This window comes from Stegodyphus dumicola, chromosome 1, assembly GCF_044657685.1.
Source record: "Stegodyphus dumicola isolate Sdum_Otavi_A_Nest chromosome 1, ASM4465768v1".
NCBI classification, from domain to species: domain Eukaryota; kingdom Metazoa; phylum Arthropoda; class Arachnida; order Araneae; family Eresidae; genus Stegodyphus; species Stegodyphus dumicola.
This window is the reverse complement of record NC_140768.1, coordinates 12,740,280-12,763,798: the sequence shown is the minus strand read 5'-3', so window position 1 is coordinate 12,763,798 and position 23,519 is coordinate 12,740,280. Positions and strand designations below refer to the sequence as shown.

Here is a 23,519-nt window from a genome sequence, read left to right as displayed (position 1 = left end):
TTCCTTTGGGTTCACTGTCATGTGTCATATATATGTGAGAGTACCAACATGTTCAGAAAATATCATACTATATATTATAAAGATAATTCAACTTTGAAACCTATATACAGATATCATCTGTTAAAGTCTGTATGCATTTTTCTCTCATATCCTGTATGTGAAGTTGTACTTTTCATTAGTCCCACCTTTTAATTAACGTAGAGGTATTACTGTACAGAATATATATGAAACTGAACTGATAAATTTTCATATCTATCTCTTTCATTTGTTTGCTTTTCGTATATTTTTTAATAGTTTTATTTTTTATGTTGCTTTACATGACGTCAATTTAAACATAAGAAAGCAGAGAACAAAAGAAATCACACTGAAACTAAATTTAAAATTAGTCTGAAGGTTACTGATGTAAAATAAATAGTGGCTAATTTATCAAAATTCCATAAAAAGGTAAATGAATAATTAGCATTTTAATAACAAGTAAAAATTTTATATTCCTAACAGTAAAAATGCACATATTACAATGTTATTCATTTATTACTCACAACCAACTCAGCAGAACTGTCAAATTTTTAAAATGTGCCAAACTCTGGCAACCATGCTCATAACAATCCTTTAATAGGGCAATGTCGCAGTTTTCGTATACATTATTGTGTTTTATTCCAAGTTTCAACAATTTTATGAACAAATTGTGATATTTTTTGCCTTAATTTTAAAATATGCGCTTTGAATTTGCCAACAATGGAAAAAACTGCGATGAAAATTACAGGATATACAAAATTTTGCCAACAAATTTCTAAAAGAAACAAAGGAAATGCATTTGGTAGATACCCAATGCTGCTGAGGTTTGTGCGATGCCGAGTGTCTGAAATTGTTTAATGTTTTTTCAAGCAAAAATAAATCGCTCATGGAAAAGAATAGGGCAAAAAAATTACAGAAAGATTTGGAGATGAACGTGTTTTAATTTTAATGTATTATGCAATCCTTATTTAATAATTAATAATTGAAATTTATATTTCAAATTGCTAAAATATGTTTTCTTTTCATAATTTGATAATGTTAGCCAACTTTTGGGTATCTGTTTAAGAAACGTTGTGAAAACCATCAACTTGCACCCAATGAGTAACTTTTGCCTTTCCATGTGTTAAATCCAAATTGAGCCAAGGTGGTTGTGTTAATATGTACCATTAATTTTACAGGAATACAGGAAAAGAATACAATATATATATTGTATTCTTTTATATACTGCAATATTTAGTTTATACTGAAATTATGTAGTGACAATAATTTTACTTAAGATAGAAATTTTTCAATATTACAAGTTTACATTTTGGTTATTTTTTTTATGTGATGAAAAGCAGCACGTTAAAAACTTTAAAACGAATATTTTGGAGTTCTTAAGTTTTGTAATAGTACTAAGTATTATATTTTAAATTACTCGATGGCTATTCCAGAAATAAATAATTTAATTCTGTATATTGAAAGAAAATCATTTCTGACTATCATAAAAAATCATAATTTTGAAACAGTAGTAGAAAAATCATTAAAAGTACTTATTTTTAAAACTCTAATGCAATAAAAGCAGGTTAGCATGAAATATCTGAGTAAAAGAGAACTTGTGATCATTATGTATTTACAGTCATTCTTATGTAAAAAAATGTTACATGATATCTTAGACTTCTGCTTTTCAAACTCTATCTATTAATCTGGGAATCTGAGTATTTCACTATAATAAATAAATAGTTTTAATAAGTGTATTATAGATGTCAATATGTCTGTTTTCTGTAACATATACTTTGAAGATTTTAATTAAATAATTTTTCATCTTCAATTTTTCATCAATAATGTGTGCATATATTTTACTTACGATGAAGAGAAATTAACATTTAAAAAATGAATTATAGGCTGAAAGTATTTTATAAAAGAAGATATCGGAAAAGGAAATTATTGCAATTCATAGAACTTATAAATGAATAAATGTGATAATTAGTATCCTATTGTTCTTATTTGTTAAGAATGGATATTAAATTATGGATAATAGAATGGACTTCTAAATGTGAAGCACGTGCGAGCATTAATACTAATTCACAACATTCTGATACTGATTTTAGCACTTAATGTAAATAAGTCTTATTGACAGCTTAGTGGAACTCATATTAAATAGTTACAGTGTGATCTTAAGTCCAATGTATTTATTACAAGATAATAAAATATAGTCTCTTCTGTTATCGGGACAGGATTCAGAGATGTAATGTATGTAGCCACGAGTGGTTTTGGTTTCATTTTAGTTTAGTATGGCAAAGCACACTAGGGCTATCTGCCCGTGGGAAGGGATGCCTTTGTAGAGGACTTTCTAAAGGAAAATGGCTGGTATACACATTACAAATGGGGAAAAAACACGAAAACGCACATAAAACCAGACAATTTTCCTGGATTCGAACTCAGTGTTCAAAGATTTTAACACTCTGCCACTGATGGGCCTATGCTCATGTGTATATACACACATGTACATGAATACATGCATACATTTCTGAATCTGGTCCCAAAAATAGAATAGTACCTTTTAACCTTACAGTTTAATCTTATAGTGTTTTGATTAATTTTATGTACTGTCATCAATAATACATCTTATGAGATACATTAGCAATGCATCTTATTATCATTAATTTCTTACTAACAATTCAATTTCAATTGCCATGAGTTGATTCCTGACTCATACATATCTTATATATATATATATATATATATATATATATATATATATATATATATAAGTTGTTTCAATACAAAAATCAAAGTTACATAGCATATTTACATTAATTATTTATTACTCATACATATAATGTATAAAATCAGGCAGTAAATTGTAAAAAAATACTTTTAATGAATTTGGAAATAAATGAAAATATAATAGTCTGCATCTCATTAGATTTTTTAAATGCGCAAACTTCACAGTCAAAAATACATACTAATGTAAGAAAATCAATATTAAATACTTTTTCTCCCAAAAAAAATTGTCGGTACAAGACATATTTTATCGAGTCCAATCATCAGTGGAACTCCAGGTAATCAGTCTTTAATATGTCAAAATGTAAGACTTGAAATGTTCTTACTAAGCTAATTTTAAGTTAAGCTAATTTTTTTAATCCATTCAGTTTTGGCTTATGTAAGTTTTACAATATTTAACCAGATGTAAAGAACTATAAACACATATTCAAGCAACTCACTTGAAGGTATGTTTCCTGGAAATACAAGTATACTTATTGGATTGAATTCAGCGTTACACCTTAGAACAGGTAATGATACCACATTTTTAGGCATTTTCGATAGTCTTGAAATATCATAACTGGAAACATATCTTACTAAATTCACTTCTTGCTAAATTATGTTCAGCAGCATTTAGCATTTGCAGTTTTATAGCTAAATTAGATTTCAGTAGATCTATTACACTAAGCACTTACAGTTATTCAGTATTATTTTCTTTACATTTCAACAAAACAATGAACTTCTTTTCTAAGAATGCATACTGAACAATGAAAATCCCAAATACGATATATGGTTTACCAGAACTATAATATGTCAGTTAATCAATTCACTTGAATGTGTTTTTCCTGGAGATAAAAGTATACTTATTGGATTCAATTCAGCATTACACCTTAGAGCAGGTGTGATTCAGCATTACACCTCATTGTTAAGCATTTTCGATAGTCTTGAAATATCATAACTGGTAACATATCTTACTAAATTCAGTTCTTGCTATGTTAAGCATCATTTAGCATTTGCAGTTTAGATTTCAGTAGGTCTATTACACTAAGCACTTACAGTTATTCAGTATTATTTTCTTTGCAATTCAGCAAAAAAATGAATGAACTTCCTTTTTTCTTTCTAAGAATGCATACTTAGCATATATCCAAATATGATATATGCTGTACCAGAACCATAACGTCAGTTAATAATGATTTAATCTTCATAGATAAGCATATACAATAGTCTTAAAAGCCTCAGCTAAAAAAAAAAAAAAAAAAAAAAAAAAAAAAAGATACAAAGCTTGGAAGAAAAGGCATGCGCAGACAAATTAGAAACCATCCTCAGCTGCAAAACCGCAATTTGCGGTTTTGCAGCTGAGAATGGTGGTTCGGTAAAACCATCGAAACTAGTTCTGTGAAAATTTTGAAAATATAACGCTGATTTTTGTTGTTTGACTTATGAACTAGTATTTATTCAGCGTGTTATTGTGTCTTAATTCAGATAGATAGATATAAAATGTATTTTAAGGATTTCTTGACACACACTGTGTTAATTCATTGCAATGGTGGCATTTTGATTCAAAATATTTACTGCATTAATTACTGACAGAAATTAGCACTTGGTTTCACTAACTTAACATTAACTTCTCTTGGTTTAATTCACGAAGGTACATTTTATATATTAGATGATTTAAGTCATTATCACTTAAAAGTTTCTGATTATCAATATGCAGAATAATTTGTAAACCACACTTTACATGCATCTTCCAGCCATCAATAACTTCCATCCGACTAGATCTAATTTTCTATTGGAACAGTAGAGTACTGCTTAATATTTCGAAACAAACTTTAAATCGTTATATACATATATATACGCATATATATATAAACACTTTCATTACGAAATGCACATTCAAAGAACGCACTGCGTAACTCCGAAGAGCGGAATGTAAACAAACGTCAGAAATGTGACATCACTCATGTGGGCGGAGTTAATGGTGACCCTCATCTGGACTGTCATTGGTCAAATTCAAGCCGTTGTCCTAGCAGTGTACATTTTGCTTATATGCGACCGGGAAAGGGTGTAAAAGACGCTTTTTTTTAAAATCAGTAGATTGACATAAGGTACAGCTTCTGCTTACAGAACCAGCCAGCATTTGTGACGTAAAACAAAAATAACGAATTGAATTTAACTAAGTAAACTGTAACTACACATACAAAATACAACGCCTCAGAGAAAGTGCTATGAAAAGATTTCAACTAATAACGTGGCCTTCCGCAAGCGAAACATGCTCTGATTCCACCACCTAAAACCTTACATTCTTTTCTTTTTTTTTTTTTTTTTTTTTTTTTTTTTTTTTTTTTTTTTGTCTTCTACCTGATCTCAAATACGAGCGAATTGTTGTTGCTATTGATAATGCTCACTTGTCTGACCAATATTCATTCCAAACCCACGAAATTCCTCGTGGAAAGTACCGCAAGTTTTACGTCTGCCGTTGGCAACAGGCCTTGAGCACCTTCCAAGTGGCAACGCGATTTAGTTCAGTTCCCTCTCCCCAAATTTTGATGGAGGATGCCGACAACCTCTCGAGAGGACTTTTGGTTTGTCACATATTTAGAGTGACCCCATGCCGCACAGACACTATTTGTTTACCAACATCCATGCCTTCTCCGTGATTCGAACCCGGGTCCTTCGGCACGGCAGTCCGCGTCGCTAACCACTAGACTGGCAGGGCGGCACTCGCGAACTAGAAATTAGCAGTTTTTTTCCACTGACAGATTGTGAACAATTACAAATGTAACCCAGTCCGTTAATCTATACAAGGCCGGATGTGGTGATCTCTTTATTATGGAGGCATCTAATAGGTGGGCCACCATCGCCTTTCCTATGAAAGGACGGACAGTTACAACCATGCCTTCTCCGGGATTCGAATCGAAGCCCTTCGGCATCGCAGTCAGCTTCCCTGATCACTATACCGCCCGGGGGGCCCAAAAATTAGCATTCCGGCAGCAAAACGGAAAGCAAGAATGGCACAAAAGCTCTTTATTATAAAATAACTGGTTAAGAAAAATAAATAAGTACACTACAAAATATGGAAAAAGGTGTGTGTGTATTTAATTATGGCAAAGCACACTAGGGCTATCTGCCTAAGAGAAACTGGCTCGTATACACGTTACACATGGGGAAAACCACGAAAACACCCATGCAGCCAGCCCGTTCGCGGGATTCGTACCTCGAACAGAACTACCAGTGTTCAGCGACTTTACCGCTGATAACTATTTCAGAAAGCAGCAATATTATGTAGTCAGGTGTGAAAAGTTGTAAATCTTTTAAAATAAATAAGTTATCCAAATTCTTGCAACAGTCACATATTCGAAGATCTTATGAATTTTAAGGTGTACGAGTTCCCTTAATTGACTGGGACTGTAACTGCTCTTCAGATAAAGTTAAATTTGTGGATAAATCAGATGAAAGAAAACCCAAATCACCCATTTCTCAGAATTTATCAAGCCATAATACTAACCACAAGGCAAATGAAACAGAGAAATACTCGGAAAACCTATATGCAATGAAAAATGATTTTGAACCCCCCGTCTCTGATTTCTATGAAGTTCAATCGATATTTTTTTTTTCATCGCAAACCCATTTGCCGAAATTAATATTTCAGATGTACCACATAAAAAGTTTAGATACCTGTGAGTAGTAGTTCCTGCGAAAAGGTACATCGAGTATAAAAAAATCACCTTTGGAGAAAAAAGCGTTTTTATGTAAAAATCCTCATTGATCAAAGCAGTAGATGACAAATTAAAACTAGATTTTTTTTACAGTTCTAATTTTCATAGGGATTAAAGAATGGTATTTTTAGAAAGATAAAAGTGTAGAGAATTCGAAAATGCAAAAATCCGAAATCACAATTTTTGAAGATGGTTCCAACACCCCTTAAAATTGCGATACTCTTGCCTCGCAAGGACTCATTGCCTGGGATTCTGAATTGCTTAAGGGGATTCATACACTTTAAAACCCATAGGATGTTCGAATAGGTGACTGTTACAAGAATTGGGATAATTTATTTATTTTAAAAGCAATTACTACCAACTTTTTACAGCTGACTACATAATATAGCTGCTTTCTGAAATAGTCATCAGAAAGGTTGTGTTGCCACAAATATTTTTATAATTTAATCCGCTTTTTGACAACATTTTTCATCATTTTTCCAACTTGCGCGCACAGTTTAAAACATTCTGTTTCAGAATTTATTTCCATATTTAATATATAGCTTTTATAACATTTGGAAACTACTGTGAACCTAAAATTCTAAAAATTTTATGTTAAATTTTTATTTTATTTTGAGTTGAGTTTATAAAATGTATTTTATTAACAAAATGTGTAATGTTTTCGTCCATAAAATTTTTTAACATTAAAATATTCATCAGACTGTTGGTTCAGTTAAAAAATAGTGCCCATATAAAAAATTCCATCCAATTTCAAGTATGTACCATTAGCCATTTTTAAAATACCATGCGCGCAAGGTGGATGCATGGCGAAATATTTTGTTACAAAGAGGATTTAATTACAAAAATATTTGTGGCAACACAAACTTTCTGGTTAATGGTTTCCAAAGAAGCTATGTTATGTATGTTTCAGAGCTTCTTGACTGAAGTTAGCTGTGCCTTGGTCGGCGTGCCACCCTTCGAGATATATAAATTTTACTATGATAAATTTCTTTTAATAAGAAGTGTAAATTTCTCTGCCTCACAAGTGAAGTTGTTAGCAATACACAGGGTGGCAATTATTGAACTATATAAAATAAAATCATCATAATTTCTGAACGGCTTGCGTGATGAAGTTCAAGCTTTGTGGTTGGTCGTAGGACATGATGAGAACTAGAATGCGCAAGCAACTTGCTTTGTCGGCCATTTTCAAGTGAAAATGTCACGGTATAGCGTGCATGAGCGTATAGCGGGATTGAAAAAGTCTGTCCATCCTCAAAGGGTGACTGTGTGGTGTGCAATGTCCAGTCACCGAATAATCGGTGCGATATTCGTTGATGGCACGGTGACTATTGAACGATACGTGAAGGTTTTGGTAAGTGATTTCATCCCCATTATCCAAAGTGCCCCTAATTTCTACAAGACGTGGTCCATGCAAGGCGGAACTCGACCTCATCGAACCAAGAGAGTCTTTGATGTCCTGGAGGAGCACTTTGGGTACCACATTCTGGCACTGGGTTACCCAGAGGCCACTGGAATATGACTCGCTCGGCCGAAATACTCTCTGGATCTGAACAAGTGTGACTCATTTTTGTGAGGCTCTATTAAAGACAATGAGTACAGAAATAACCCAAAACCCATTGTTGAGCTGAAAACTGCCATTCAGGAGGTCATCGACAGCATCGATGTTCCCGCACTTCAGCGGGTCATACAGAATATTGCTATTCGTCTGCGCCACGTCATGGCTAAAGATGACAGACATATCCAACATGTTATAACCTAAATCCGAATATATGTAGTGATGTTTTGCATGTTGAATAAAGTTTGTGCACTCAGTAGTTTCTAAATACGTAATTTACGTTTTATTTCATATAGTTCAATAATTGTCCCCCTGCATTATGCATTGATTTAGATTGAAGATAACTTTAAGACTCGCATATTTTTCAGAATCTTCATTTTTTTATATGAACCTATTTATAAAAATATTTTGATTAATGATTATAAAAGAAAACTTGCCGCCATGTCTCATAGACATGATGTCTATTTTGAATGCGTTAACGCCTGCGATAGTTTATTTGGGAATGTGAGGGATAACGCGTTGTCCATTGAGGTCCTTCATGATGGAAATCAAGTGGATGATGATGTACAGGGTTCCCATGGTGTAGCTCTTACTCAAATAAGAAGCTATTATTTCACCATCTGGAAAGAACAGTAATCCGGGTGGTGAAGAGGGTTGATTAATTTGTAGAATGTACTTTCAAGAAAACAAATACTATATCTGAAATGTCCACATTGAATTTTGACCGGCCATGATCGTTATCCAATATATTTGAAAATATTCGGTCTTAAAGACTCCGATCTATACCGCTGCTGTGCAATATCAGTGTCGATACACGACACTTCTTTGAAATATGCGCTATGACTCAGGAAGTGAGAGATGCGTTTAGTTGTGTAAATGGAAAATTTGACTTTGAGAAAATTTTATTCAATTTGGAAATGGCAAAAAAAAAAAAGTTGCAACTGGAATCATAGTTGTTGTCAATTCTAACCGCAGGTCCATTCAGATAAGAATTTTATTTTGTTTAGTATTCATTTTTTTGTTTCTTGTGCCAATCCGATATTCTCAAAGAATGGGCTTATTTCTTAAGAGGATTCTAATTCACCATCACTCTTTTACTATTTTTCAGTAAGTTTCACACTAAATATTACATATTTTTTTTTACATAATTTAAGTTGTAGAATCGAAACATGGGGGAAATCAGCATTTCTTTTCAGAAAAGGTCTGATTTTGTGTTCAAATACCCATGTTAGAACAATATTATATATAAATCTAATACGTAGCGTATTCGGAAACTAAGTACCGTTTCATTCTAGCGCCGTCGCAGCGCTGTGGTAGGTGTCCCGCGCATGCGCACTAGTCTTTCTTGTTCACTGACTTTCAATTGTCGCCATTTTGGTTGCTCTATGTTGTGTTTTCAGTTTGCTGTGCACATTCAAAATGTTTAAGACAATGAATTCTCCCGCTGACTGTGAGATTCGTGCCGTGATTAAATTTTTGAACGCGAGGAATGTTAAACCGGCCGAAATTTATCGTCAAGTGACAGAAGTTTACGGTGAATACGCGATAAGTGATGGAATGGTGAGAAAGTGGGTAAGAATGTTTAATGCAGGTCGAACAAATCGAACAAATGTCCACGCCGAGGCTCAGAGTGGTCGGCCTTCTGTTGTCACCGATGATTTGGTAAGGAAAGTTGATGAAGCAATTCATGAGAACAGAGGCATCACAATGACAACTCTTTCAGAGGCATTTCCACAAATTTCACGTACTGTTTTATTCGAAATTGTGTCTGACCGCTTGAATTATCGCAAACTGTGTTCCCGATGGGTTCCAAAAATGCTCACTGATGTTCACAAAACAAAGCGACTTGGTATCGAAACTGGCGGGAAGTTTCTTTGACGATGGTATACAAAAACTGGTCACACGCTATGACAAGTGTTTGATCATTGACGGAAACTATGTTGAAAAATAGTTTAAGACATGTATTTTCATGTAAAAATAAAATTGGATTCGAAAAAATTGTTTTACTATTTTTTTTTAGTCCAAAGGGATTTGAATCCCGAAGGACTATTAGTTTCGTTTTGGCATTTTGCGTCGGACTCATAAATGTCGGTTCACTTTTCAAACCGTTGCCACAAAATGTTAGAGTCCTGCATTATATTTGAAGAAATTAAATAATGAAAAATCTGCATAAATGTATGTATATTTCTCGTATTGTGATAAAACAACGGTACATAGAGTCATCGAATTTTGAATAACGTAATCCTCCAACGAATATGAGCATGTGAAAGACCAAATTTGAAATTTGAAATTTGTTTTATGATCGATTTCCTATTTTTTAAAACTTTGACGAATTTCTGATTAACAAACTCAAGGATTTCAAAGCGAGCAATGGCAACGTTGTGCAGAAAAAACATTTTTATTTCCAGCGCGTGAGTCTCTGTATCGGAAATTCTAAAGATAGGCTCGTTTTAAAACTATTTTGCGATATTGCTGTTGCACTGGATCTTATGGGTGCGAGGAACATGATATTTAATAAAGAAAGGTAACACAGAAAATGTTAAAAAACGCCCCTTTGGACGTAATTTAAAATCTGAAACATTTCAGTTTTTTTTTTTTTTTTTTTTTTTTTTTGAAAACGGTACTTAGTTTCCGAATACGCCTCGTATATATATTCAAAGTCGTGCTTTCGAGACACTGAAAACGCAAAGTAAATTTCTTCAGTGTATCCAATATTATTGTACACAGATACTTGATACTTGAGGATTCATACATAACATTGTATATAGGCGAACACTGAAAGGTATTGCTGCAATAAAATTCACATCACACCAAAATAAGTCGAGAGAATTTTGGTGTTTCCCATCGTATATTGATGGTTTGTTAACATCATATGCATCGTTGAAAGATCTTATTTTTTTTTTGTCATACATAAATTAACTGAAACAGAACTTTTTAATTCCTTTAGACGACTTTCCCTTTGACTTCATATTCTAATTTTTAATTTAAAAGAAATTTTCGCAAACTTTCTTTCATTTCACAACTGAAAGAAAATGACCCTTTAACATACAGCTCTAATTTAATATTAGTACAATTTTTACAATATTACAAAACTTAAGTGCCTATATATTAATCATACGGTACCTATATGCACACCGTAATATTCTGAAAGAAGAGATAGTGACAGAGACGAGTTAAACAATAAACAAAATTAAGTAATAATTAATTGAAGACAACAGTGAATTATTATCATTAAACATTTAGAGGCCATCGTCTAACAATTACACTCATGTCCATAAATTAAGGATAATGCAAAATCAGGCAAAGGAAGAGTTAGAAGCAAAACAAATTTGACTTATTTGTAAAGCTTAGTTATTAAACAAAAGGTAAAGAGCAAAAAAAGATGCTATATGTTTGATATTATTAAAAACTTAGGCGATTTTTCCTCCCTGAAGCAAACTACAAAAAACACCTATTTACAAAAAAAAAAAAAAAAAAAAAATTACATGGTTGGTATGATTGTTAATACATTTTATGTCTCCCAGACGATGCAATACAGTCCGTACAACGCCTAGGCATGTTGAGTACCAAATTATCGATCTGATCTTGGGGGATATTACACCACTCAAAATGAAATGCTCTCCGAAGTTCCGGTAGACATGTAGGAGGAGGTTGACGGGCTGCAACTCGTCGGCCAAGCATGTCCTACACGTGCTCTACTGGATTCAAGTCTGGTGAGAATGCTGGCCAGTCCATACGGGTGATATCCTCTGATTGAAGGCATTTGCTTACGATGTTTGCACGGTGAGGACGGGCGTTGTCATCCATAAACACAAATTGTGCGCCCATGGCACCCCGAAACCAACGTACATGTTGGTGCAGAATGACGTCCCGATAGATTTGGCTTGTCATGGTTCCAATTTGAACATGCAGGTCAGTTCTGGAACCCAGAATAATTCCACCCCAAACGAGCACTCCTGCACCACCGTAACGGTGTCGTTCGATGATGTTTTCTTGGTGGTAACGGGTACCTGGAGCTCTCCATATGAACGTCGGGCAAGAATCAGACTGCAAGCTGAACCTGCACTCGTCGGAGAACGTCACACAAGCCCACTGCTGCGGTGTCTACAATGCATGCTCTCTACTCCAGGCTAACCGCAGGCGACAGTGAGTTGCAGTAAGTGGAACGCATCTGACAGGTCTACGAGCATATAGACCAATCTGCCCTAAGCGTTTGTACACGGTCTGCCTTGAAATTGTCGTACCAGTGGCTGAAGAGAGCTGACGAGACAGGTCTGAGGCTGTGCTCCGGAAGTTTCTTTTGGCAGTAACTGCCAAATACCGGTCCTCATTCGGCGTTGTAACTCTGGGGCGACCTGTGCTGTAACGTCTACTCACATTACCATCATCTTGGAATCGTTGCCAAAGCCTGGAGATGAAACTCTGGGCAATTCCAAGTTCGTCTGATACTTCCAGTTGGGTACGCCCACATTCCAGACTGGCGATAATTCTACCACGTAAAAAATTATCCAGATGCGTTTTTTGTGTTATAACTATTCGGTTATTGCACTGAAATGCTTATAAAGCGCCTGCGAACAATTTTACTTCTTTGCCTGTATTCCTTATATATCACTCTCTTACACTCTCGTTATTGTGACATACCATCGGTGTCATCTGGTTACTTCCTGAAATTTGCATATGATTCTTGGAGATGTGTGTAGTGATTTTACAGGTGATATATTTATTTTAGAGTTCGATTTCCGGGTGACGCTGAATTATCCCTAATTTATGGACATGAGTGTATTTGACCAAAATTCTTTAAAATGATAATACCTGAGATATTGCAAAAATTGCCGGAATGTGACATTGTTGGAAATGAGAGTAACAAAATGGCGCCAGACAAATTCGATATGGGAATGCCATGCGATGAGACAAAATTTTCCTAGATGTATATTTGTAATAACAAAGTTAATTGTCAAAGAATATTAAAGAATAAAACTTACGTTATGATGGTCAATAAATGACAGCTTCAAAATAGATTTATGAAAATTAAATCCTGAACAAAATTTTCTTCATTTCTGGTGTTGTACCCAGAACACCCCACTGCCAATTAAATAGAACTTAGATAAGTTTTCTTTTTTTTCTCTAAGGGAAATGGATTTTTCTCGTACATATTTGGAATGTCAATAAAATAATATAATCAAACCTTTTTCAATATCATCTCTTTATTTAGCTTCGAGTTCATGAGGAAAACCGACAAGATGTAAAAGATTTTATCATAGCAATTTCTCGACAAAATATATTTGCATCATGCTGACATATTTACAAGGGATACAAGTTGTCGCAGATATGTATGAAACATCAACATCTAAGACAAGAATAACATTTTCGTTAAAAATCTTTTAGATTACATTCATAGTCCGAGGTTGCAATCCGATTTCCTCGAAACAATGATAAATATACTAACTACTTTTAATCGAAAATTCATCCCCTGAATGCTCTTGTTATAAGCATTAACTATTTTCGCATTCGATATAAGCTTTCTACAATAGATCTCGAAAAACTGCCTGTCTTCTTTCACAGATAGCATCATGTCACCAGGATTTATTATCCAGGCTATGGAAACACTGAACAAAAATTCAACACATTCACTCATTGGATGAACTGAGTGCAGCCCTCCTTTAAGTTAAACTTTGAAAATTTATAAAATTTGTATGTGAATAATAATTTTATGCTAATCTTTGGAATATGGTAACAGGTAGTTTGGCGACATTTTGGTAAGGCGATAAAGGTTACTAGCTAGGACTTTAGCAGTGTACATGGATAAAGTCAAGAGTGTGCGCAATGCCATTTTTGTGCAATTCTGGGATGTTTTTTTAAGTGAAAATAGGTCGACGTGTACCGTGTATGTGCAATTCTTAAAAACGCGGCAAGCAGTTTGCGATTCTGCACTTTCTCCCAATTTCGCACCTAATCATCGTCATGATTAAACACTTTTGTTCCATAAAAGTTCTAGCATAAGCGTAATTCGGCTAGCAGATTGTTGCAAAAATGTTGAGTTAAAAAAAAAACATGGCTTTACTTCGTGAAAACAAAATGGCGTCCAAAACAAAACTAGCAGGTTGCTGTAGCAGTGTCGGTCGCAAAATGTTCGCCAAAAAATCGCCAAGTTACCATATTCCAAAGATTAACCTTTTTTTGTTTTAATGTCGCCGAAAATACTCAGTTGTAACTATTTGCATAAATATAAGAATTAAAAGAGAAAGTTATAAATTAATAATATTATATTAAATTAAATTCATCTTTTATATTATTAATTTCTGTCACTGAACAAAAAAATAAAAAAGTACTTTTTTCAAACAATGGCTAGATGCGAATGAAACTGGCCGCAAAAAAACGTTCGTAACAAACATCTGAAATTTAAATTTACAGCTTCCATTGAGTCTGTCAACAATAATTGAGTCACAGTTACAGCTTCCATTGAGTCCACTGAGTCGTTGCAAATTCTGATGTGCCAATCTGTTATCCAAATTATAAAGATGTTAGCGGAAAAAGAATTTTTCACTCAGGATTTCAAGTTTTAATCCCAGCGAAAACATGAATGTTTGTAATTACAGTGCTTTTTCGGAAAAGGAGCTATATATCAATCTTTGAGTCATCTAGGAAAATATCCGGAACACTGTCGTCTCCCAAGTACGCACTTACGGATTGACTAAAATAACAATGTTCTGGAATCAAATATTCAGTCATAAGTGCTATGGCTTCAACAACTCTCTCTAACCACGTCATACCAGATAAACAACACCCGATTCCTAGCCCTACAGAAACAGACATCAGTTTTCATATAGTATATTGCTGTCTTTGCGATGCACTTAGCTGAAGAAGCAACAGCTGTTGCTTCTGTTCCTAAAATAGATGATCATCTTATACACTTGATCATACAAGCTTAAACTGCAGACCCTTTTTTAAATCTACAGTGGTGGCCAAAATTGTGGAGACTTTTGGAAATTTTTATGTTTTTGAACTTTGTATGCTGATAGAAAATGTTACGTTTCGCAAAATGCAAACTTGTATATATCATTTTAAAGAGAATTTATTACTGAATTCAGTACAAAACACAAAATTCAATTATTTGCAATGCAGAAAAAGTTATAAGTACTTTAATATAAATAAAAAACACAATTATGGAGTGGTTTCTAATATCTAGCTTTCCTGGCCAATCACTGTTCTTGTTCTGAGAACCAATCATATGTTAGTAACTGCCAGTAGAAGCTGACATCATGTTTCCACTTGAAACAATTCATTATTTTGCTTTGTTCTAAAGATGGAGGACCTGTTTTTTATGCACCGCAATTACAAGTAGGAATTTTTGTAAAAAGTTTTCATATTTAGTCAAGAAGCAATGACATCAAAAAAAAAAAAAAAGAGTAGATTGGACACCTAGAAAGAGATGTAATATTATTGTGTTACGAGAAAGTGGTCTTTCCTATGCTGAAATTGCAAGACAGGTGAGTGGCTCAGTGACTACATCTGGAGTCCGAAAGTTTTGTTTACAATATCAGGAGACAAATTCAATAAAAAACAAAGAAGTAAAAGGTCGAAAAAGGTGCATCACATCTATTGATGACAGAAGAATAAAAAGACTATGTCTCCAAGATAGAAAAATGTCATCAGCGGGCATCAGAAGTGATGTGAATGATGCTGGTGTTTCTGTCGGTTCAAGAACAATCAGGAGAAGATTAACAGATGTTGGACTGAGAGGTAGAATTACACGAAAAAAAAGCCTTATCTTAATTTTCAGCAACGAAAAAAAGACTACAGTGGGCAAAGGAACACTATAATTGGACAGATGATCAGTGGTCACAAGTTATATGGAGTGATGAAACTAAGATATCGTTATTCGGTAGTGATGGGCGAAAATATGTAAAACGTAGAACAGGACAAGAGCTACAACCTGACTGCATTCAAGCAACTGTGAAGAACCCACTTAGTGTTATGATTTGGCCATGCATGTCAGCAGATCGTATTGGTCGCCTTCATGTCATCAATGGGACACTGAATGCCAGAAAATACATTGACACTATTCTAGAACCAAAACCTCTACCTTCCATCAGAGATCTCTTTCCCAACAATGCTTCGTTTATTTTTCAGCAGGATTCTGCTCCTTGCCACACGGCCAAAATATCGAAAGTGTGGTTTCGCACAAAGAGCATTAAATTGTTGTCATGGCCAGGAAACAGTCCTGACCTCAATCCTATCGAAAATTTGTGGCACCGTTTGAAACCTCTTGTCCGAATGAGGCGCCCATCAAATAAAAGGGAACTAATTGAGGCTATAATTGTTTCCTGGCATCATGTAATAACGAAAGAAGAGCTTAAAACTCTTGTCAGCTCAATGAAACATCGATGTGAAGCTGTAATCAAAAATAAAGGGTACCCTACTAAGTACTGATAACTCACTGCAATCATCACTATCTAATGTATATCGATAACTATTATCGTTTAACTTTTTTTGTATTGAAAATAATTGAATTTTGTATTTTGTATTGAATTTAGTAATAAATTCTCTTTAAAATGATATATACAAGTTTGAATTTTGTGAAACGTAACGTTTTCTATAAGCATACAAATTTCAAAAACATAAAAATTTCCAAAAGTGTCCACAATTTTGGCCACCACTGTATACTTGTTTCTCTCTTTACTACATTAAAACGCCAGTTGGTGAGAAACAAACAAAAACTCTGTTTCTGATCTGTTTCTCATTAGGGCACTCACTGCAATAATCTGTGTGTGTGTGACTCATCTTACTTGTCTGATAGCAGAATCGGAACGAGCTCACGAAGTTCATGGTGGCAAATGCTGCAAGATTGTGTCTGTCGTTGGCAAGATCCTTGTACACCATACAGATGACACTACGACTTCGCTCAGTTCGTCCCCAATTTTGATGGAAAGCACCCCGGGGCAACCGGTTGCGTGGATCTCCCACACCTCTTTCCCTACCAAAAACGTCTCAAGAGGTCTTTCGGCTCGCCGCATACTTAGAATGCTACCACGTTACACATACTATGCATTTACAAATATGCACGAATTAGGCACAATATATGCACACATATATCATACATATTTGTAATACGCCTTCTCCGGGATTCGAACTCGGGCCCTTCGGTACGGCAGTCAGCGTCGCTAACCACCATGCCGCTTGGGCGGAACGATAATCTCTTAATACTTTCTCCTTTCTGAGTGACGTAGCTGTCGTCGATGGGCTAACTGCAGTGATTAAGGGCAGGTCGACCCTCTCTGAAATCTCCACCAGAGGTGTTTGATCGTCAAAGTTGCAAGGGGATTTTTTGTGTTTAACGTAAGCATGAAAGAGTTTTCTTTAGAAACAAAAGCGTCCGTACACTTTGCAATAGATCTTAATCTGCTCTTGATATTCGCTCATATGGTACTCTGGGGCAAGCGCTAAAGGATCCATATCTAAACAAGAAGATATTTAAGTCAATATACGAGCTCCAGCTGACGAACTTGAAAACACATTCAAAACAATTTGTCCAACAGGTTCTCTTTTGTAGATAGCAAATGATGTAGCTTTCTTTTGCTTCCTACCAAGTTTCATTATAGACGTTGGCTATTACTAAGGAAGTGGTGGTCACTTTGTTATGAACGCACTTAGCATAGTGGGGACTTAACAATTAACACAGTCCCTTCATAGGAAACAGGTGGGCCACCGTTGCTTCCTATGAAGGAACAGACAATTTGCATACATGTCTTCTGCGGATTTCGAGCCTGAGCCCTTCGGTACGGCAGTCAAAGTCACTAACCACTTTCCCGTCTCGGCTGAAAAGATATAGACACACTGGTCAAAGAAACCAGGAACTTATTCTACACATATCATGTGACTATTTGTGCGCCAACTCACGTCTCACTCGGTTTCCAACAAATGATATTCTCTGTGCACTACATCTGAAACGTTTTTTCTTAGAGCTAAATATAGTCTGAATGAAGGTTAATGATTTTGACCACTGATTCTTAGTGCCTCAAAAACTGTATGATAGGAAAAGGCCTGAAGGCCATAAGTTCGAAGAATTAGGCACAAAACATAAACGAAGAAATAAAATTTATGTAATTGATATTTTTTAATTTACGAGACTGATAATATTTTAATTATTTTTAATATTAGTATGCTGTAATCCTCCAATCAGAAAGATGCAGTTCAATATTTTACTTTTTCTGCACATATGAAAATTTTGTAGCACATTTTGCAGTTATATCTTCGTTATATCTTTCCTAGATTTTTCAACTTTTTTCATCCATGATAATTTTCTTGTGTGATAATTGCACAATATTATGTATTCGCTCATTTCCCTTCTTGCCAAATTCTGTATGACATATTATTTTATCAGTGTGTGTTATTAGCCCGATGACGAAGTTGCTAGCGCGTCGCGCAGCTACACCGCAGGTTCGGAGTTCGATCCTCGTGCTGGGCAAGGTTGACTCAACTTTCCATCCCTGAATGGGTCGATAAAATGTTCGCTTGGGGATTAAACAGCGGGAGTTCTGCGACAAGCTGATCACATGTCCAGGGCATATGCTGATGCACTCTGGGGCCCAAGATCAAGAAAGGAGATTTCGGGGCAAGAAAGGAAATTCGGGACCTCTTTCCAACTGTGTACATGATACTCTCAGTACAAACTGGGACGACGTTAAAAATATATCCTCCTACGCTGTTAGTTAAAACAATCCAGTTTCTAAATCTGTAGATAAATATGCTTCTCGTTACAAGAAATCGCCGCCAATAGATGCGTTTTCTGGGCAACAAATCATTTTGTATCCAGTCTATTGGCTTTATATTCAGGTTATTTTTATGAAATTTTACCTGAATTTTATGAAATTTTACCTGAATAAATTCTATAAGCCAGTTATACAAAAATAATGACTATTCTAGAAAATTAAGCAGCCTCTAAATTTAAATTTACTGGTAAAGTCACAACTTTTCAATCGAATACGGCTCATATTAAAAACATCCCAAATCCAACACCAAAAATGCTGGCGTAAAGTTCAGATTACCTTTTGGCTTGCCACTAAGAAGAAGCAGAATACACTCTCATAGTTGTAAAGTATGTAATATACCTTTTATATGATCATTTCTCTTAAATATTGTTAACGGTATTGGGTAAAATCCTAGTATACGGTGCAGCCTTGGCGCGATTTTGAAAATTATCGCCAACACCAAAAATGATCCAAAGAACGTCTATATATATACTATACACTATATACTATGTGTGTATATACATAATATACATGTATATACATGTATAACTATATATATTCTTTGAATGACCGGTTTACTACTCATCGTATATGTTGCGTTTTTACTGCTCATCATAAAGTCACCAAAAGTAGTCAAATCCCGTGTGCACCGGATACTATAAATAAACCCGGTCTTGTTCTGTTATCGGGACCGGATTCAGACATGGCCAAAAGCTGACTATTCGGCGAAAATTTCGAAGCATAAAAATAATCGTCAAAATATTTAAGTTATGATAAATAAAATACGATACGGTTAAGCTGAATAAAAATCCAAGAGAAACAATAGAAATTGATATTCTTAAATTTTTAATTTTTAACGTAAATTAAACAGCTTGCAAAAGAAAGAAGAAAACAAAAATCATTTTATGGTTTTTCGTGTACATTTTTCAGACTGAATAATTTCTCGTTCCCAAGGAAATTTTATGGACGACAATTTCGCCACTAGCCAAGTCCAGATTTTTAAATCCATAATAAATACAATAATTTAAAAACACAAGTGACCATTACATCTGAGGAATTTGTATTCACGTTGCCAATTTTGAAAAGACATTGTTTTACTTTTCCTTAAAACTTTAACACTGTAACGACTTTGTTTTAGAAGTAAACAATTGGCGACTTCATATGAACCAATCTTTTGGCTAGTTTAGCAAAGCATTTGGCGACGAATCCGGTCCCGATAACGAAACAGCACTTAATATCATTTCTTTTTAAATTTGTGATCTTCACCTTTCGCACATTTTAGAAAATGAAATTATTTATATGCGAGTTTATTCTTCTAGGGCTGCGAAATAGACTGAAGTGTGTGAAGCATAAGATATTAAATCTTTTCTGCAGAAATTAATTTTAAAATTAGCAACACGATATGCCATGAATTAAATAATGATTAAAATTTCTGCTTTACCGACCTGAAAAAGAAGGTCTTCAAACCTTGAATTCTCAAATTTTCTGTAAACATACACATTACAAGAAAATATTTCTCCAACAACGGATAAGAGTAAAAGAGTTAACTGCTAATATTTTACAGATAATTCAAAACAAAATTCATAAATATAAAAATTTTGCTCGCCAATAACGAACATTCTAACGATAAAATCGCCAACAATAAACTTTATGACGAAATTTTAAAATTTAGTGAAATTTCCAAAACGACGCTGCATCCCCAAATAGTATTTACATATTTTTAATTTTCTATTTACACTAAATTCGTAGTCATTTAACATAATGTACTTTTAAATGAAAAAAGAAAGGTTTCTTATGTATTTTTTAATAAGAAAAAGAATTGGTGAATCTTTACATTTTGGTAACTTAGAGATTTTTGGGCAAACATTTGGTGACCAACCCTGCTACAGCAACCTGCTAGTTTTTTTTTTTTTTTTTTTTTTTTTTTTTTTTTTTTTTTTTTTTTTGGACGATTTTGTTTTCACGAAGTAAAGGCATTTTTTTTTAACTCAACATTTTTCCTAACAATCTGCTAGCCGAATGACGCTTAATGCTAGATCATTTATGGAACAAAAGTGCTTAATCATGACGAAGATTAGGTGCGAAGTTGGGAGAAAAAACAGAATCCGCCTACTGCTTCGTGCGTTTTTAAGAATTGCACATACGCGGTATCCATGCACACGTCGGCCTATTTTCACTTAAAAAAAAATCCCAGAATTGCACTAAAATGGCATTGCGCACACTCTTGTCTTTATCTATGTACACATCGACTTATTTTCACTTAAAAAATCAAAGAAAATTGACAAAAATCCAATTCTTCTTACTCTTGTAAAAAGCGACAAACAAATAAGTGGGCGATTCTGCACTTTAGCAGCGAAATTGTTTCTAAGTGCTTATTAGCTAAAATCACGATCAGAATTTTCCGGATAATGTCACATGACATGTCTCATGATCTCTCGTTTCTCCGAGACAAAATAATCTGTGATTCGAACTGTGTACTTCTCAGATTATTGCTAAAGTCATAGCTAGTAACCTTTATCGCCTTACCAAAATGTCGCCAAACTACCTGTTACCATATTCTAAAGATTATCCGAAAAGGGTGACATACTTTAGCATTTTAAAATACAAGTATGAATTGATTAAATAAGGATTAAGTGATGCATTAAAAATATAAAACACTTACATTCTCCTTCAAATCTTTCTGCAATGTTCTTCCAAAGTACACAGCGGTGTATTTCCGCTTTAACAAACATCAGAAAATTTCGAAGACTTAGCTTCGTGCAACTCTTGGTAGCAGCGGCTGCAGAGGAAACGCAGTTCCTCGCTGTTTCCTTTAAAACGTTTTACAGCAAAATTCTGTATTCCTGCAGAAATTTTACTGCAGCTTTGTCCGTTATCTCAAATCCACAGGCTTGTATTTTAAAACCAAATTGACAAAACAGTATCGCGGTTTATATATAAAAACGGTTGGAACTTGGAGTAGAACAAAAAAGAAAGTATACGAAAATGTCAGCGCTGCTTGACTGAAGGAGTGATATGAGCAAGGTTGCCGGAAGAATGGTTATGCGCATGGTTGCCAGAGTTTGGCACATTCTGAAAATTTGGCGACTTCTGCTAAGGTGGTTGTGTTAATACGTAGGAACTTGATTTTATCCCTTTATCATTGGAATATTAGCAGCTAATTCTTTTACTGTGATGTATTTCTATACGAGTAGATTCACATACATTTTTCTTCAGAAATATTGGGAATAGTTCGAATCGAAGTTCGGAAGACCTTTGCTGTGGCATAAATAAAGAAAGAAAAATTTAAGGATACAAATCACAAAATACCTGTAAGAATATGAATTTCATTAAAAAGAAATTCTCTGTTTAATTTTGCGAATGTGTAAAATCAAAAATGCCTAAAATAAAATTAGAAATTCTAATGAAAATTGCATGGAGATTTACAACGCTGGAAGAAATTTCGTTGCGCATAAGTATTATCAATATTTTTCTCTCTTTCTGCAATTAAGTTTTAATGAAACTTAAAAGCTAGAAAGAGGAGCTACTAGAAACTTCCACGCTTCAACGAGTAAAGATTGCAATGTTAGATAGTACATGAAGATTACACTGAAAAAGACAAAATATATATCATATGCAGTACTGATAATTTGAGTATGCATGCTGTTTGAAAGCTTCTTTAATCAGTTTCAATTTTTTTTTTCGATTTTTAAAAACATGATTTGATTTTTAATACTGCTCGCGGGCAACAATTAATAATGTTCCTCTGCAAAAGAAATAATAAACTAGGAAGAAATCAACAGGCTGAACTTAATCGATCGTTTTAATACCATGGCAATAAATTATTTCGACGCAATATATATTTAGATTTAGTTAAATATATATACATTTTAAGGTAACATTTCTTCTGATATTTAAAAACAATTACAATTAATTTTCTTCAGACGGGTTTTGCATACCCCTCTTTTCCACTAAAAAATTTACTTAATATTTTAACCACACAAAGTCTGCCGTTTTTGATTTGCTTTTCCTTTTAACGATATGATACAAAATGTTACTTTTACAAAAGCAGGGAATGAAGAAAGGGCAGTGACACCAATTCAAGTACATGTTGTAGTTATAACTCTAAATTTGATGCTGGGGTCAATGACTGATTTCACTTGAAATTACGGACTCTGCGAATCACTTGACTTGACGACATTATTTTGTGGTCCTCTTGTTCATCAATCATTTTCTTCGATAAAAACAGGCACTGAGAGACGTTAAGTCATCTTCTTCTCAATGTGATTGTCACCTAATGGGTAAGCAAGTAATGATGGCTACAAGAAGACTTAGACTGAAGGAGAACAATGTTGACAGATGGAGCGTCCCTGCACTTAGAAGTGCATCACACATTCCTAGTAGATAAACAAAAGAAATTATTAATGTTATGCAGCCATTAAGGAAAATATATTTATCAGTATGCTAAAACCAAAATTACTTCTGGCAATAAGCAAAAATCAGAAATGTATAATCTTTGAAGATGTGGCCTGTTGATATTAAAATTCGATTTTCTCTTCCTTTCAAAATTTAAAGCATCATCATTCATCTTTAACATATCTGCAAGTGTTTGAATACACACACGCGTTTGTGAGACAGAGCAGAAGAAAGAAAATGTCGCCATATTGACATAAAATCTTGTTATACAGTACATAATACATTTTAAGAGGGCTCATACACCTTAAACCCCTCATGATCTTCGAAAATGTAACTGTTGCAAGA

The 23,519-nt window shown here is 34.3% G+C and overlaps 1 protein-coding gene across 1 annotated transcript in view; it reads right to left on the bottom strand.

Moving 5' to 3' along the window:
• Positions 1-22,563: 22,563 nt before the first annotated feature.
• Positions 22,564-23,519, bottom strand: part of LOC118190944 (uncharacterized) — a 293,777-nt gene continuing 292,821 nt past the window's right edge. The window contains exon 14 of the mRNA XM_085812896.1: positions 22,564-23,155. Coding sequence (XP_085669022.1) covers positions 23,049-23,155 — 107 coding nt within the window. The 3' untranslated portion in view covers positions 22,564-23,048. The remainder of the gene's footprint in view (positions 23,156-23,519) is intronic.